The 17,019-nt window shown below is 43.0% G+C and overlaps 1 protein-coding gene across 2 annotated transcripts in view; it reads right to left on the bottom strand.

Annotated features, from left to right (window-relative positions):
• Nucleotides 1–17,019, bottom strand: part of LOC125636836 (endoplasmic reticulum aminopeptidase 2) — a 37,859-nt gene that overhangs the window by 6,545 nt on the left and 14,295 nt on the right. For both annotated transcript variants that reach the window (XM_048850567.2, XM_075128590.1), the window contains 7 exons: nt 16,189–16,320; nt 13,697–13,765; nt 9,672–9,847; nt 8,845–8,924; nt 6,568–6,751; nt 3,341–3,497; nt 2,236–2,420 (listed from right to left, as the gene is read on the bottom strand). In XM_048850567.2, coding sequence (XP_048706524.2) covers nt 2,236–2,420; nt 3,341–3,497; nt 6,568–6,751; nt 8,845–8,924; nt 9,672–9,847; nt 13,697–13,765; nt 16,189–16,320 — 983 coding nt within the window. The remainder of the gene's footprint in view (nt 1–2,235; nt 2,421–3,340; nt 3,498–6,567; nt 6,752–8,844; nt 8,925–9,671; nt 9,848–13,696; nt 13,766–16,188; nt 16,321–17,019) is intronic.

The raw sequence follows: 17,019 nt of genomic DNA, 5'->3' as shown, positions 1-17,019 counted from the left end.
TATTTCCACCTAGAATAACACTCCAGAAAGCAGAAATGCACTTTTCACCTTTTCTGTGAATCTATGTATTACCAGGAAATAGCTAGCCTGGAGGGATTCTAGTAATTTTGGACACTGATGATATGAGTTCAAGTAGGATAAGACAAGTGATCAGATGAATAAGAAATCCTCTTGTCTGGAAGTCTATTCAATACTCAAGGAGTCACTGGTCAGGTGACTGATGATTTCACCAGCTACCCTGTCCCTAGTCTCTCCTTCTTGGGGAAGATTATGGTGAGCCAACTGTGACATTCACTCACTGTGTGACTTTGAGTGGCTGTAATTAGTACATGGGCTAGAACTTTTTGGCTCCCAGGCCTGTGTTTAGTACACTAGACCACACTCTAGGGAAGAACAGTACGTCCTTTGGATGGATGGCAGAGCAGTGAACTGACCTATAAACAGATTAGGAGACTTGCATCATTCAACAAGGACTAGAAATGCTACAGTGTACTTGTACTATTAAAAGGCAATGAGTTGTAGAGTCGGGGTATGGAAAAGGTCAATGAAAACATTTTGTTTCTTGTTACTGTATATCATGCACAAGCACCAGAAGTAAAAAAAGAAAAAAAAATGGATATAATTACAAAATAAGGCACAGGGGAGACTGGAAAGTGGACCAGTCTGAGAACTAATTGAGGTTCTAAATTGAGAACTAAATGAGAGACCAAGGAGAAAATAAATCCCATTACTGCCTGTTCACCGAAACTCTGGTGTTTTGAGACGTCATTACAGTACACACGGAGCAGCTGGGGCAAAACAAACTATTCCAAAGCACACAATATAATTAAATGTTAAACAAGCTATCAATTTATCCATCCACCCTCCCAATAACCTTGCAAAAATCTGTTTGCCCACCAACCCAAGGAAAGTTACTTCTTTGGATGGGCAAATAAAATATTAATAGTGTTTTCATGATCACCAATCATCATTGTGTAGAGCAGGGGTGTGGAAGTAATTTTCTGCCTGGGCTAGTAAATTTCATGTAAGGCATGTATTTATGGTATTTCTAGCATATCCATCAGCAGAATAAACCACAACTGTAAAAGTGTGTTATTTCTGTGTTTAACTGAGTAGGAAATGAAAGAAAGACAAGCACTAAATAATACCTTTAACTGGATTAAGACAGGAACACAGGACTATTGGTGGTAGATGAGTATATTTTGTATCAACTCTTTAGGTTACTCCAGTCAAATATGTCCCCTATGGCTTATCCATTTTTAATATCCAGCAGTGAAGCAACAGTGGGCATCCTTATGAATCAAAACATCCACTTTTACAACTTCTTATAGTGTATGGTGCTCATCTACTGTGGTGTTGGGGGACTGTATAGTACCTGGCTAGTTAGATTTAGTAGTTACATTTACCATGGTACCATGCCTGTGGAATTTCTTTGTCCCACCCTAGTGCAGTAAAGTCAAACATGGTAAGAAAAGGATTATATTCAGCCCCAGGTGCAAGAGGGGATAGGAAGGATGCATGATGAGCCTCCCACTTGCACATCCATGCCCGAGCTGGGAACAATGGTAGACCTTGCACTCATTCAAACTTCTGAATGCATGAGACTAGTGCCACTGCCAGAGCTTTGTTCTCCAAAGTGGATAAGAAGAGGTTGGGGTCATGGCCCAACAGGCCCTCTGCTGTGTACAAAGGAACTAGGAAGGCTAGACTTTGTACAGTGCACTCTTATAAAGGGTGCTGCAATAGACCCCCTCCCTGGAGCTCCAGCAAGCATTGTGCCTCAGACACAGTGCCTCCTAGAGTTACTAAATGTGGTTGTGCACCTCTGCCCCTCCACCAGTGCATGACTGAACTGAAGAGTCACAGCCAAGGCCTAAACTTTGATTTTCTTTTAGCTATATGGATATGTGGCTCTTTCAAGTCAGGACAAATGAATAATCCAGAGGCCCAGATTGAACTGAAAAAGCAGGAGAGAAAGCTCAGTGAGCGAAGTCAGTAGAAAGGAGCAAGCAGCTGAAAAGTAATTAATACTATCTAACCTATTTGTTGATACTATACTGTAAGTCACACACACATACTAGAGGAAAAGATTATTCAGTGCGTTTTTCCCATTCCAGATTACAAAAAGTTTCCTATTCCAACTTTCCTGTAAAACCTTAGCTAGAAAAGCTGTACTGGGGTTTAGTTTGGATACCTAAGTGAAAAGGAATGTTAGAAAGCAGGTAAGCCATTTACTTTAACGTCCCACCAGATCCCATCCACTTGCTGAAAAGCTCATTTGCCTTCTGGATACAGGGAGGATATTGTAGCTCACACGCAAGCTTGAGGAGAGCAGAACGAAGCATTCTGTCAGAGACTGAGCCCTCATCACTCCATGTCTGCTTGTCAATCACTGGCTTAAAATGCTGCAGGATGTACCGCTGCAGAGAGAACAGATCACAATTAGGCCCTAATGCCACAATCTATGTAGTGCTGTGTAACCGTATATAAACCTACTTTTCAACAGTTACCCAGTTGTACTCCACTCATTAGAGCTACAGTATTCAGAAGTCATATTCAAATCTGCTATGGTATCTACTCCCAAACACTGTTTTGGGCTGAGTTCTTTTAACAAAGCATGTCCACAGGGCATCTGCAGCTGAGCCAGCTGTGATCACATTAAAAAAAACATCTGATAAGTGCAGTTCTGCTTAACACAACATAAGTGGCAACAATCAGGTTTTTACACATGATTACGGGTCTTTATGCAGAGTGAATAGGAATGCTGTGTCTCTCTCCCACAGGACAGAGAAATTATTTATGTATTGGTCCCAAGGATCTTACAGCCTGTATTGACTTAACATAGGCAGGGGCGAAAGAAGGGGGAGGAAAGCAATGAGAGCTTTCCTGCTCTTATTAGCCAGGCACCCTAGTGCCACTGGAATGCAAGCCCTGACGCCACGCTACTCACTCGGTGGCAGCAGATTCATGGGGTAACTCCGACAACATGAGTAAGATCAGCTCGCAATGGAGCCGCAGAAACCACCGCCATGGGCCATTGGTGCATGAGTTGATAATGTGCAGAACGACAAGAGAGTGGAATAAGAACAGAAGTACTTGTGGCACCTTAGAGACTAACAAATTTATTAGAGCATAGGCTTTCGTGGAATGTGGTGTTTAGAGCTTGGCTAGTTTATAAATAGAATCCTTCAGGAATTTGCAGATATTTTCCTTCTCTTTCTCTCTCTCAAGAGAGGAGAGGAGGACACTTTCTGAATACTAACTGAGCGCTCGTTCCATGTGTCCCAATTCCTTACAAATAAAATTTAATGACAAATATTTTTTCAAATTAAAAATGGACCTTAAGGTTTTCTGTGACATCAGAAATATTTCTTCTCTCCATCATGTGGTAGAACATTTCCAAGTAGCCCAGGCCTTGCAGAAGTACTACGTTACTGGATTCATGTCGGAGATATCGCATCAGATCAAGGGCTGTGTCCAGCGATAACCTTCCTGCACTGAAGAAAAGAATATATGCAAGCTCAAAAGGTGCACAGTTCATAGTTTTGTACTTCTCAGCACTTGGTCTCTGTCTCACTTTGCCCTGTCAAAAGAACTAGGGTTGTAAACCAGGTGTGCTGAGCCATATTCCCAATCCTGCTGCTGACTAAGGACCCGATCCACTACCCACTGAAGTCAATGGAAGTCTTTGACTTCAATCGACACTGGATGAAGCACTATGTGACCTTAGGCAAATCACTTAATCCAAGTTTGTGTGTGAGATTTTGCATCTTCAACATGAGGATAATTATTGTAAGACTTTTGGGACCAGAGTCATTTTTCTCTTATTTTTGGAGGTCTACAAACATAACAATAAAACTTGCCTGTCTCGCAGGGTGTTCTGAGGATTAATTGATGACTGTCTGAAGTGCTTTAAGTAAAAGACAATACAGAAATGGACATTTTTATTAAACTGGTCTCATGGATAGCAGGTATGACTGCCTGACCTAGTTTTCAGGGCTCTATCATTTGCTTTGTGCCATACATCCTGTCTTTTGATGTAGAATCTATGTGGGCTACTCAAGAGAGAGCATGAAATGTCATCTTCAGTTATTTGGTTCAGATAAACCACAATAGGAGGTCAAATCATTGGTGAGCTCTACATATGTCTTGCAGATACCCCTTTATACAGTATTCACAATTCCTTAAAATTCTCCACAGAACAACCAAAGTTATCCTAGGGATCCTCCATGGAGTCAAGAAGAACCACCCATCCATCATCATGGGTTGCCTCTTTCCCCTGTCAAAGCCTTGCACTCTCTCTTCACATGCTGTGGTCCCATTACTCTACCTAGCATTCTAGAGGGTGAACAGTCTTGTCTAATCATCTTTAAATTACCTGCCAGGAGGTACCCTAAAGAACAAGAGAGAGCAAACAGTTACAAAGAACTCAGCCAAAGCAGCACTGGGGAGAAGACACCATAGTAGGGTTTGAGCATGACTTCTGAAGACTGTAGCTGTAGTGAGTGGAGTACAACTGAGTGACTGTTAGATTCACTGATGTTCATGGCTTCTTCCAAAATATCAGAATTAATGACTAAAAATAACCTCTGCAACCAAGTGTGTCAGTCTTTCTTCCACAATGCACCAAAGAAGACTGAGTTAATGGTACAGCCTTAGAAAGAACTGACAAATAATTATGCCCGACAAGGGGATTATCTGAGCTCCTGTGACTCCGCTCCAAGTATAATTCTGCACTGTCTTCATGCACTTTGCCAAGAAAAGGATGCCATGTTCATGAAGTTCTACAAACTCTGCTTTGCCCATTTAAACGGCAGAAAGAAAAGGATCACTTCTCTACTATGACTTCAGGTGATGCATATCCTATCTCTAGCTATGTGTTTCAAGAATTAATGCTTATTTTAGAACAGTGTTCTTAGTTCTATACATATTAGATACTATCTTTACTTCAGACTTTTTATTAATTATATTTTCTTTTCTCGTCTACAAGGCGACAGAGTCCTGCACTTTTGAAAGAAGTTATTGGAGCAAGAAGCAGCAAACGCATTACAGTATTTCATGTGACCGTTATCTTGTATCTAGGAACATATATGGGCCTCATCACCCTACTATCTGAGCACCTCCTGGTCATGAACAGATTTCATGGTCATAAAACACTGTGCCAATCCCCATTATGCAGATGAGGAAAAGGGTAGAGTAAGTGACCTGCCCAAAGGCACACAGGAAATCTATGGAAGTGACCCTTCTCCGTGGACGTAACAAGTGCTACCCCACAGGCTGAGTGGAGACACTCACACCATTTAGCCATCACTCTAACCCTGCTGCCCCAGTGGCACAACACCACAATAATCCGTGAGTTCTGTGGGCTGTGTCCAAACTTGGGGAGTGGGGGATGCCTTACCCAGCTCTCTCAAACCTCCTTATTGGCCCTCCTCCTTGGAAATGATTCAAGCAAGCATGTGCAATTAAAATAGTGCACGAAATTGACAGCTAGCCTTTCTTTAAATTAGTTTTCAAAGACAGAAACCTGCTGTCCAAAATATAGTTTCCAGGAGGAATGCATTATTTGATCTTTCCCAAGCGAAGTCTTCAAAGAAAATTAAAAAGAAAGAGGTGGCCTGTCTTTATGGGAAAGAGCAATGAGCCCAAACCATAACCACATGCTGGTAATTGCCTTCAGTGAAATTAAGAGAAAGGTGATGAAGTGAAAGCCAAACAGTTTTTCCTCAGTCTCTCTGTATCTGGACTCTACACACCTATGAGGGGGGCTGTTTTGTTCATGGAGCATCACTTCAGGGTTATGCTTGACCTAGGAAAGCTGGGAAATGTTTACTCCTCTGCCCTTGCACAGTCTCTCTCACTATTAACTAAAAAGAAAAGGAGTACTTGTGGCACCTTAGAGACTAACCAATTTATTTGAGCATAAGCTTTCGCGAGCTACAGCTCACTTCATCGGATGCATACTGTGCATCTGATGTATGCATCCAATGAAGTGAGCTGTAGCTCACGAAAGCTTATGCTCAAATAAATTGGTTAGTCTCTAAGGTGCCACAAGTACTCCTTTTCTTTTTGCAAAAACAGAGTAACACAGCTGTTACTCTGAAACCTGTCACTATTAACTGTAACTAAATATTGTGCTGCTCAAGGCAATCCTCCTTTCAGCCTGTAGGAGCGTCAGCACTATGTTCAGGAAATGAGTTCTGTGTCTTTGGCTTCTGGAGCCACGTCACAGAGAGTGGTACTAAAAATTAAATTTGAACGTGCCTGGCTCTTACTCTGATGGTCCAGTTTTCAACAGGAGCTTGCCCTCATGCTAACAAAAAAGTGACCCTGTGACTGGGCATGAAACTACTGCCAAGGGCATGTTCATACTGGTGCAAATTGTTAATTAGACACCTGTGTAAATGTCTGAATATGCAATCATCCAATTTGCACATGACACAGCAGTAAATGTGTGCACCGTAGTGGATGCAGTTTAATCTTTCGTTTTGGCATACAGATCTTTGCTTCTTCCCTGTTAAAATTTGGTATTTTTTTCATCAGATTAAAATAGGAAAGGTGTGTTACCTGACCAGTTGAAATCCATTGTGGATCAAGTTCACTCGGTCCTTGTGGCTGAAAAGAGTGTGGTTCTGATCCAACAGCTTAATGATGTTGTCCCAGCCATTCCCTTCATAGTGCACAATATAATAGCCATTCATGTCCACATTGAATTTCACCCAGGCGACCTCTCCCTCCAGTTCTAGTGTGTCTGAATGGGAGAGATTCACATGGAAATTTATTTTTTTTACTGCATATGAAAAATTAAAATGAAAGCACAGGCAAGTATTACAACTGTCAGTGGCTTCACCTGGGGAACTGTGAGATTTACAGAGAAGACACCTGAAAATGGAATTAGAAAGTTATTTGCTAGCCTGTAGTCCTCATACCAGAGAGGTTTTATTTTGGGGATTGTCTACACCAGATGTGGGCAAACTACAGCCCGTGGGCCACATTCGGCCCGCGGGACTCTCCTGCCCGGCCGCTAAGCTGCTGGCCTGGGAGACTCACCTCTGGCCTCTCCCCCGCTCTTCCCCTCCCCTGCAGCCGCAGCTCACTGTGCTGCCGGCGCAATGCTCTGGGCGGCGGGGCTGCGAGCTCCCGGGGAGCGCAGCTGCAGAGCCCAGTCTGACCCGGTGCTCTGTGCTGCATGGTGGCGTGGCTGGCTCCAGCTGGGTGGCACGGCTGTAGCGACGCCAGCCACTGGTGCTCCAGGCAGCGCGGTGAGGGGGGGTTGGACAGAGGGCAGGGAAGTTCAAGGGGGTGGTCAGGGTGTGGGGGTGTGGATAGCGGTCGGGGTGGTCAGAGGGCAGGGGGGTTGAATGGGGGCAGGGGTCCCCAGGGGGCAGTCAGGAAGGAGAGGGGGGGTTGGAAGGGGCAGCGGGGGGCAGTCAGGGGCAGAGGTTCCAGGGGCAATCAGGGACAAGGAGAAGGGGTGGTTGGATGGGGCAGGGCCTGGGGGGGGCAGTCAGAAATGAGAGGAGGGGTTGGATGGGGCGGCAGGGGGCAGTCAGGGGCGGGGGGCCCAGGGGCGGTCAGGGAATAGTGGATGGGGCAGGAGTCCTGGGGGGGCATTAGGGGGCAAGAAGCAGGGGGGTTGGGATAGAGGTCAGCGGCCGGGCCACCCGTGGCTGTTTGGGGAAGCACAGCCTCTCCTAACCGCCCTCCATTCAATTTTGGAAACCTGATGTGGCCCTCAGGCCAAAACGTTTGCCCGCCCCTGGTCTACACAGTGCATTAGTCCACATCAGAGGGGTGTAAACTCTTGTATACACTGGCCTGTCACACATTCAGCTGGCCTGAGTGGGCCTGTTGGCTTGCACTAACAGTTCCCTAGTACACATTAGTATAGTTCATTTTCAAACATTAGGGAACTTTTAGTGCACCTCTCTGGTGTGCATTAAAATGTTTACCCCTTCAGTATGGACTAGCACACTATGTAGACAAAGAGTTTAGATTGAGAATATTTCAACAGGTTGAGAACTCAGTGGGATTTATGGGATTGGTAATGGGAGACAGGTCCTTTTTCCTCTTTCTACATTGCTGGATCAAATCCTGTTTAGGCTGCTAGATCAACAGTTGTTGCCATTTTGAAGCTATTTGATGGCTTATGTGAAACTGGCTGGTGTTCTCTGTCCATTTCTCAGCAAAAAGACCAGTGACTGAATAGACTTGGGAACAAACTAAGGTAACATAATCCCTCCAACTCAGGGTACCTTGCACAGTAGCTGGCCAGAGGCTGTGTGGAAGAATTTCCATTGCCAGTACAGGACCTCTCCCAAGCCCTAAATGCTCTCTCAATCTTTTTTTATTTGTCCCTACCTGTAATCATTTCCCAGTTTTGGCCGTGATAATAAAGTTAATATTTGTGTGTGTTACTTAGAAGAAACTCTTAGAATTAAATTCAGTTCTTAAAGCCATCTGTATGTTTTATTGACAATGTTAGCAGAAACTCCAGCACCTTCCCCTGCGCCTCCCCCTCCCCCCGCCCGTATATATTAATCTTTAGAGTAACATACAGGTCTGCCCACTAGCGTTTCTAGGACAGCACCAGAAATTCTCTCTTGCAGGAGCTGCATCTTGTCCTCCTCAGCTAGAGACAAGAGCATGGTAAAGCAGGAAGGGGAAGTAATATAAAGAAGGGAACAAAGAGGGCTCCCCAGAGGGCCAACCCCCAACACATATCCTTAAAATTAATTTTGTTTAGGAAATACATTTCTTTTAATTGATTAGTAAAGGTCAACCTGTTGTTCAGTTAAGGCAATCAATTTACTGATTACAAAACCAATGATCAGAGTTCATTACCTGTTTTAGTTTTGAATATGTGTCTGTGAACAGTGTTGGAGCTGCTGGTGATGTATGTGAGTGGGATATGCCAAAAATACCTGGGAGATAGAGAAAAAATACAATAAAGGAACATTTGCTTCCACAGAAGAAGATTGATTTACTTCATCTGTGTCTGACTAATCCTAAACTGGTGAGCAACAGAGAATGAGACTGAGTGCTAGAAATGTTAATCTTGGTATAACCATGCAGAAGTCCACACCAACACTAACGGAAATACCCCTCTCAATGAAAGATCACTTCTCTATCTGGGTTTGAAATGGCACTCTACATGCATATAAGGGAAATCTGCATATTTTAAAACACTAGCAGATCAGTTCTCTCTCCCACTGGATATTAAGTGTGTGATCCTCTCTTATAGAAGGGTAGCCTCATCCTACCTCCACTAGGGTATCAACCAAGAACACATTTCACTTTTCAGCTCTACCCTGTTCCTGTGGTTAAGTCCTCTACAGAGTTTCCCATTATATAAATTCTTGTTACATTTGCCTCTTATGTAGTCCTACCCTTACAGCCAGCTTCTGATTTGCTCCATGCCAGTAGCCAGGAAAGTGGACATCTGCTGTCCATCCTTGCCAAATCAGCAGGAACACTTGTACTATGCCTCGTTCACATACTTCATGTCACCTATTAATAAACTTACCTCCTGCCTCGGCTGACCTAATTATATTAGACGGTAATAATGTAATATCAAGCTGCCAGAATATCAGGTACCTTTTTCTATACTGGAAACTGCAGCAACAGAACAAACATAAGTAGTATTATCAAAGTAAGGTAAGTGTAGATACCTTGACTGCAGGTTAGCCCATTCAGGGTCTTCTTCAAAAACACCCTTAAGGAAGCGCTCCTGTCGCAATCTTAAGGTGTTCCCTTCGCATTTAACAAGAACCAGTGGGATCCCTTTCTGAAGCGTCCAAGTGTTCATCATCTCTTCAATCTCTGTAAGTTTCCCCATATGACTGAACTGAAATGACCATAGACAAACTATATTCAGTGACACACTTAAAAGTATCTCCCAAAAATAAATCTGGTACACATTTGGGTTTGCAGGCCAGAGAGCCAGTGCTGGCAATCTGATAGACTCTGGTTTGACTTTTGGTTCTGGGAGCTAGCCAGGACTAAATGAGCAGCAACTTTACATGCCATTAAAGAAACCACAATGGTTCTCCCTGCGAGAGCGATGGTTATGTACAAGACATCCATTTAACAAATAATGGCAAAGATGGTAAAGCTTTTACACTGGGAAGCTGTTACAGTAAGAATGCCAGTATGGGTATTTACATACATCTACAAATTCTAAAGAGATCCTTGAGAGGCATAGGTTTCCCAGTCCATCTTCTCTGCCTCCAAAAGACAGAAAGTTTTGTTTTGTTTTTGATAAATCTCCTGAATGAGTCTCAAAGAATAATCTCATGCCTAAAGCACAGAACTGGAAGACAGTGGAACTGTGTTCTGTTCCTGGCTGTGCCATACACTTCCTGTGTGCCTTTGGGCAAGTCACAATATACCTAGCAGCAAGTCGCAAATGGCCTAATTTTCAAAGGTGCTGAGCAAGGCCACTAACCAAAATTTGGACCAGATTTTTGGATGCTTTGTGGCCAAGCTGTGCTGATACACCTGTATATTTCTGGGGTATTCCAGAATAAAAATGCATCATGCAATAACGTCATTCAGAAAAAGTCTGTGGTTCAATTTATTGACCAATAACATACTGTCCAGCACGTAACATACAGTGGGATTTCTTTAGTTCAAAGCCATTCCTTTCTCCTAAATTTTGGCTTGTTTTTGGTTTTTTAATTCACTCTTCCTCACTGCAACCTTATCTCTAGTGAGGAAAACAAATGACAAGCTCCACTGCTCTATAGTTTAAGTCCAGGAAGTGCATTTACTAAATGCAGCATATCTAGAATTGCTTTCTCCAGAGCCTGCGTGCATCAAGTCAAGGGCAAGCTCAGCAGTTGCCAGTCTGAAGAACTGAGATGCAAGATTTGTTTAAAGAAAAGGAGTACTTGTGGCACCTTAGAGACTAACCAATTTATTTGAGCATGAGCTTTCGTGAGCTACAGCTCACTTCATCGGATGCATACCGTGGAAACTGCAGCAGACTTTATATATACACAGAGAATATGAAACAATACCTCCTCCCACCCCACTGTCCTGCTGGTAATAGCTTATCTAAAGTGATCATCAGGTGGGCCATTTCCAGCACAAATCCAGGTTTTCTCACCCTCCACCCCCCCCCCACAAATTCACTCTCCTGCTGGTGCTAGCCCATCCAAAGTGACAACTCTTTACATAATCAAGTCGGGCTATTTCCTGCACAAATCCAGGTTTTCTCACATCCTCCCCACCCCCATACACACACAAACTCACTCTCCTGCTGGTAATAGCTCATCCAAACTGACCACTCTCCAAGTTTAAATCCAAGTTAAACCAGAACATCTGGGGGGGGTGTAGGAAAAAACAAGAGGAAACAGGCTACCTTGCATAATGACTTAGCCACTCCCAGTCTCTATTTAAGCCTAAATTAATAGTATCCAATTTGCAAATGAATTCCAATTCAGCAGTTTCTCGCTGGAGTCTGGATTTGAAGTTTTTTTGTTTTAAGATAGCGACCTTCATGTCTGTGATTGCGTGACCAGAGAGATTGAAGTGTTCTCCGACTGGTTTATGAATGTTATAATTCTTGACATCTGATTTGTGTCCATTTATTCTTTTACGTAGAGACTGTCCAGTTTGACCAATGTACATGGCAGAGGGGCATTGCTGGCACATGATGGCATATATCACATTGGTGGATGTGCAGGTGAACGAGCCTCTGATAGTGTGGCTGATGTTATTAGGCCCTGTGATGGTGTCCCCTGAATAGATATGTGGGCACAATTGGCAACGGGCTTTGTTGCAAGGATAAGTTCCTGGGTTAGTGGTTCTGTTGTGTGGTATGTGGTTGTTGGTGAGTATTTGCTTCAGGTTGCGGGGCTGTCTGTAGGCAAGGACTGGCCTGTCTCCCAAGACTTGTGAGAGTGTTGGGTCATCCTTCAGGATAGGTTGTAGATCCTTAATAATGCGTTGGAGGGGTTTTAGTTGGGGGCTGAAAGTGACCGCTAGTGGCGTTCTGTTATTTTCTTTGTTAGGCCTGTCCTGTAGTAGGTAACTTCTGGGAACTCTTCTGGCTCTATCAATCTGTTTCTTTACTTCTGCAGGTGGGTATTGTAGTTGTAAGAAAGCTTGACAGAGATCTTGTAGGTGTTTGTCTCTGTCTGAGGGGTTGGAGCAAATGCGGTTGTATCGCAGAGCTTGGCTGTAGACGATGGATCGTGTGGTGTGGTCAGGGTGAAAGCTGGAGGCATGCAGGTAGGAATAGCGGTCAGTAGGTTTCCGGTATAGGGTGGTGTTTATGTGACCATTGTTTATTAGCACTGTAGTGTCCAGGAAGTGGATCTCTTGTGTGGACTGGACCAGGCTGAGGTTGGAACAGATTGATAGAGCCAGAAGAGTTCCCAGAAGTTACCTACTACAGGACAGGCCTAACAAAGAAAATAACAGAACACCACTAGCGGTCACTTTCAGCCCCCAACTAAAACCCCTCCAACGCATTATTAAGGATCTACAACCTATCCTAAAGGATGACCCAACACTCTCACAAGTCTTGGGAGACAGGCCAGTCCTTGCCTACAGACAGCCCCGCAACCTGAAGCAAATACTCACCAACAACCACATACCACACAACAGAACCACTAACCCAGGAACTTATCCTTGCAACAAAGCCCGTTGCCAATTGTGCCCACATATCTATTCAGGGGACACCATCACAGGGCCTAATAACATCAGCCACACTATCAGAGGCTCGTTCACCTGCACATCCACCAATGTGATATATGCCATCATGTGCCAGCAATGCCCCTCTGCCATGTACATTGGTCAAACTGGACAGTCTCTACGTAAAAGAATAAATGGACACAAATCAGATGTCAAGAATTATAACATTCATAAACCAGTCGGAGAACACTTCAATCTCTCTGGTCACGCAATCACAGACATGAAGGTCGCTATCTTAAAACAAAAAAACTTCAAATCCAGACTCCAGCGAGAAACTGCTGAATTGGAATTCATTTGCAAATTGGATACTATTAATTTAGGCTTAAATAGAGACTGGGAGTGGCTAAGTCATTATGCAAGGTAGCCTGTTTCCTCTTGTTTTTTCCTACCCCCCCCCCCCAGATGTTCTGGTTTAACTTGGATTTAAACTTGGAGAGTGGTCAGTTTGGATGAGCTATTACCAGCAGGAGAGTGAGTTTGTGTGTGTATGGGGGTGGGGGGGATGTGAGAAAACCTGGATTTGTGCAGGAAATAGCCCGACTTGATTATGTAAAGAGTTGTCACTTTGGATGGGCTAGCACCAGCAGGAGAGTGAATTTGTGTGGGGGGGTGGAGGGTGAGAAAACCTGGATTTGTGCTGGAAATGGCCCACCTGATGATCACTTTAGATAAGCTATTACCAGCAGGACAGTGGGGTGGGAGGAGGTATTGTTTCATATTCTCTGTGTATATATAAAGTCTGCTGCAGTTTCCACGGTATGCATCCGATGAAGTGAGCTGTAGCTCACGAAAGCTCATGCTCAAATAAATTGGTTAGTCTCTAAGGTGCCACAAGTACTCCTTTTCTTTTTGCGAATACAGACTAACACGGCTGTTACTCTGAAACCTGTCATTATGCAAGATTTGTTTACTAAGCCCTAGAGTCAGCAGCAGGACATCTTGTCATATCATCACCTTGTCATTCTAGTGTTTTATCTTCTAACAATTTACTTACTGTACTGCTAAGAGGCCTGGAAGCTGTATAGCAAAAGTTGCCAGAAGAGAAGTCACTTTCAGAGCAGGTCTGTAAAACATAAAAGAAATGTGAATCCTGACACACGACATATATTTAGAAGAGTTTGTTTAAAAAAAAAACAACAAAAAACCAATAATACAGCTAAAAGAGACCAATCAAATAATTTAGTAAATCTGAAGGTACAAATGCCACTCACTAAACAAAGGGCTACTAATGACAGACTCTCATCAGTGCTTCTTAATCTCTCATTTGAGCATATTGAATAGGTATGTTTGTGCGTAGATAAATTTAACAGTGACAGACAATATATCTGATATACATTAAATTTTTCCCATGTTTAATTTGTGCTCTTATCAATATTAAAGGGGAAAAAAACAACTTAAGACCTTTTCAAAAATACCAAAAATATACAATAGAATCCTTCTAGTCAGCACCCAAATAAACGGCATGTCTGCTTAATTTGGAGGATTGCCAATGAACAAATTCAGTGTGATGATGTTCAATAGCTAATTAATGGATTAATGACACACCTTGGGCTAAAACTGTGGAGAGAATTAGGCCCATCATTGTGAAAGGTCTGTTTGTTACATTTTGTCCTGTCTGAAAGACTGTTTGCAGCTGTTTACTGCTATGAACTGGTGTTTACGGGCATAAGTGTATACCGTGCAGACTTTGGTTCATAGTATGCTCCTTCCCACTGAATTATGGCAGCTGAACAAATCAGTATTGAATTAATACGGAATTTAATTTTTTTCAATTTATTTTGTTCAGCGATAAAGTAAAACTGTAAATAAGAGAGCACGAGAGAGAAATAAAAAGGTAACAATGTTTATGAATGCAGCTCTGAGAAAAAAGGGAAGAAATTAAAGATGAAGATGTTTGATTCACCACTGTATTTTTGCAGTTTTAAACCAGCATAAGCCCATTTAAAAGTACCATATACAACTAAATAGATCATCAAGTTACACACCACTGAAAAACTGGAGTAATGCAGTGAATCAGGCCTCAGATGGCAGAAGAATGTACTTATATGATAGGGACTCATTTTTAACAGATCTCCAAAAATTAGACCGCAAGTTTTGTAGGTGCACTAATTTTCATACAACCCCCCTATGTGTATGATAATTGTTTAAGTAGGTGTAATGGTGTGACTGCAGTAGTGACCCCTTGTGGATGTTCTGAGTGCCCTGATGCGGCTACGCATCTCCTGGCAAGGAGGAAGAAGTCTCTGTCTCCAGGCTCCACAGAGGCAGCCCCACCCCAAAATGCTCTAAAACACAAAAGCAAACATAACTGACTACTGGGCCATCCCCCAGTGTTCCAGTTGTGGGAGAGGCATTCTGCCCTTTCCTTCAGGCTTGGTTCCCAAACAGTCTCTGCTCTGAGCATAGCTTGCTCCTTGAGGTCTTGCTGATCCTACCCAGTGGCATTACGGAGACAGGCCTGCTAGGCAGAGCAGTCACAAGTGAAGCTGCCTTTCTGGCCAGTCAGCCCTGAACTGCACCAGGCTCTCTCCTTTTATTCCTTCTCCAGGTGTAGCATTGGCTGCAAGTATAGCGGGGTGGGGCTAGCTGGGCCCAACGTCTCTCCTTAACTCCTTCTCTGCTGGTGTGGGACACTCTGCCCCATCACAGCAGGCATCTGCCATTCTGATTGGTACATGCAATTGTAGGGTTTGTGAGCAAAGTTTGCAGATGCATTTGCATCAGACTGGTGAAAATTTGGTCCATAATTCAATCCTTTGTACATTGCCCAGCATGAGCAGTTCCTGTGAGCCTGTGATAGTTGAGACAATCACTTTTCCATTTCCATGCGTGTCTGTGTTGCTGTATTAGAGTTTCATACTACTCATGTCCAGCACCCACTATTCAAGGAAATTTTGACCCCAGTTCCACATGATCCCTAGGGAGGTGGTAGAATCTCCTTCCTTAGAAGTTTTTAAGCTCAGGCTTGACAAAGCCCTGGCTGGGATGATTTAATTGGGGATTGGTCCTGCTTTGAGCAGGGGGTTGGACTAGATGACCTCCTGAGGTCCCTTCCAACCCTGATATTCTATGATTCTATGATCTATAAGTATATGCCTAACTTTAAGCATGGTGAAATCAGTGAGATTTCTTGTAGGCTTAAAGCTAAGCATGAGCTTTGCTGGATTGGGGCTAGGGTGGTGAAAGATAACGAGAGAGTTGTAGGCCCCATTCTTGTAATGAGCTCCACGTGGAGGAACTCCTGAGCCTGCGTGGAGCTCATGTACTGGGCCATTTATTTGGAATGTGCTGGGGGTTTTTCAGCACAGATGGGATCATCCAGATTATTTTAATGTAGTTTTGGTGAAGGCAACTGAAAAAAAATTGTATGCAGTATAATCACTAATACATTCCTCTATTAATTGCATATAAAATCCAAATTCCCTATTTGCAGCTACTGTATACATGGATATAATACAACATATTTCAACAAAGGACAGAACTTGCATTGGCCATGCTGTTCCACAAGTCATCATTCTTTGCATTCCTATAGCTGTACTTCTTCAAGTAGTGAATTATTCCTTTCTGGAACACCACCTCAGATAGGAAATCTTGGAGCATCTTCAAAATACAAGCTCCCTAAAATAGAAAAGTAGGAAGTATTCAAACAAATGATTTTACATTACATTCCTATGAGCACGACTTGTTTAGCCAGTGATGGTTAAACTGAGAGCTTAAAGTGTATTGCTAATGTGGTATGAATAAAACAATTGCTTCAGCAATATGTACTGAATGTTTTCATTAGTCAGGTGAAAATGGGTATTCAAGACATGATGCCCAAAGACACACTGGCTGGCTCCTTGAAGCATTCTGAACTGCCACAGCTACCATGGAGACCTGTTGAGGTCAGGTCACTGGTATTCTTTAGCATAGCATAAAGGTTTTGAAATTTATTTGTAATATTATTATATTATAACTTTTGCCAGTGTCTGATTTCAGTGCTGTCATATTATGTGAAAGGGTATCCCAAAGAAAGTGGAATTGTCCCTATGGATAATAACCAAGTTCTGTAATTTTGTATCTGACAGTGGATTCTACAGACAGAAAACTGCAAACAGCTAGAGGTCATTAATGACAAAATTTCAGTACCAGCAAATGGATTCTTGTTATTTGCAGACATATTCATTGACTCCAGATTTTAGACCAAAGAACAGTCATATTACAATAATGGGCACTAAAATTCTTCCTCCTGCCTCTGTACGCAGCCATATTGACTCTGGTTGTTCTTCAACAATATAACTAATAGAACTTGGCATTTCATTATGCTTTTCATTTGAA

Source organism: Caretta caretta, chromosome 5 (assembly GCF_965140235.1).
Source record: "Caretta caretta isolate rCarCar2 chromosome 5, rCarCar1.hap1, whole genome shotgun sequence".
Taxonomy (NCBI): Eukaryota; Metazoa; Chordata; order Testudines; family Cheloniidae; genus Caretta; species Caretta caretta.
Note: the sequence above shows the minus strand (reverse complement) of the source record. Positions and strands in the feature narration are given on the sequence as shown.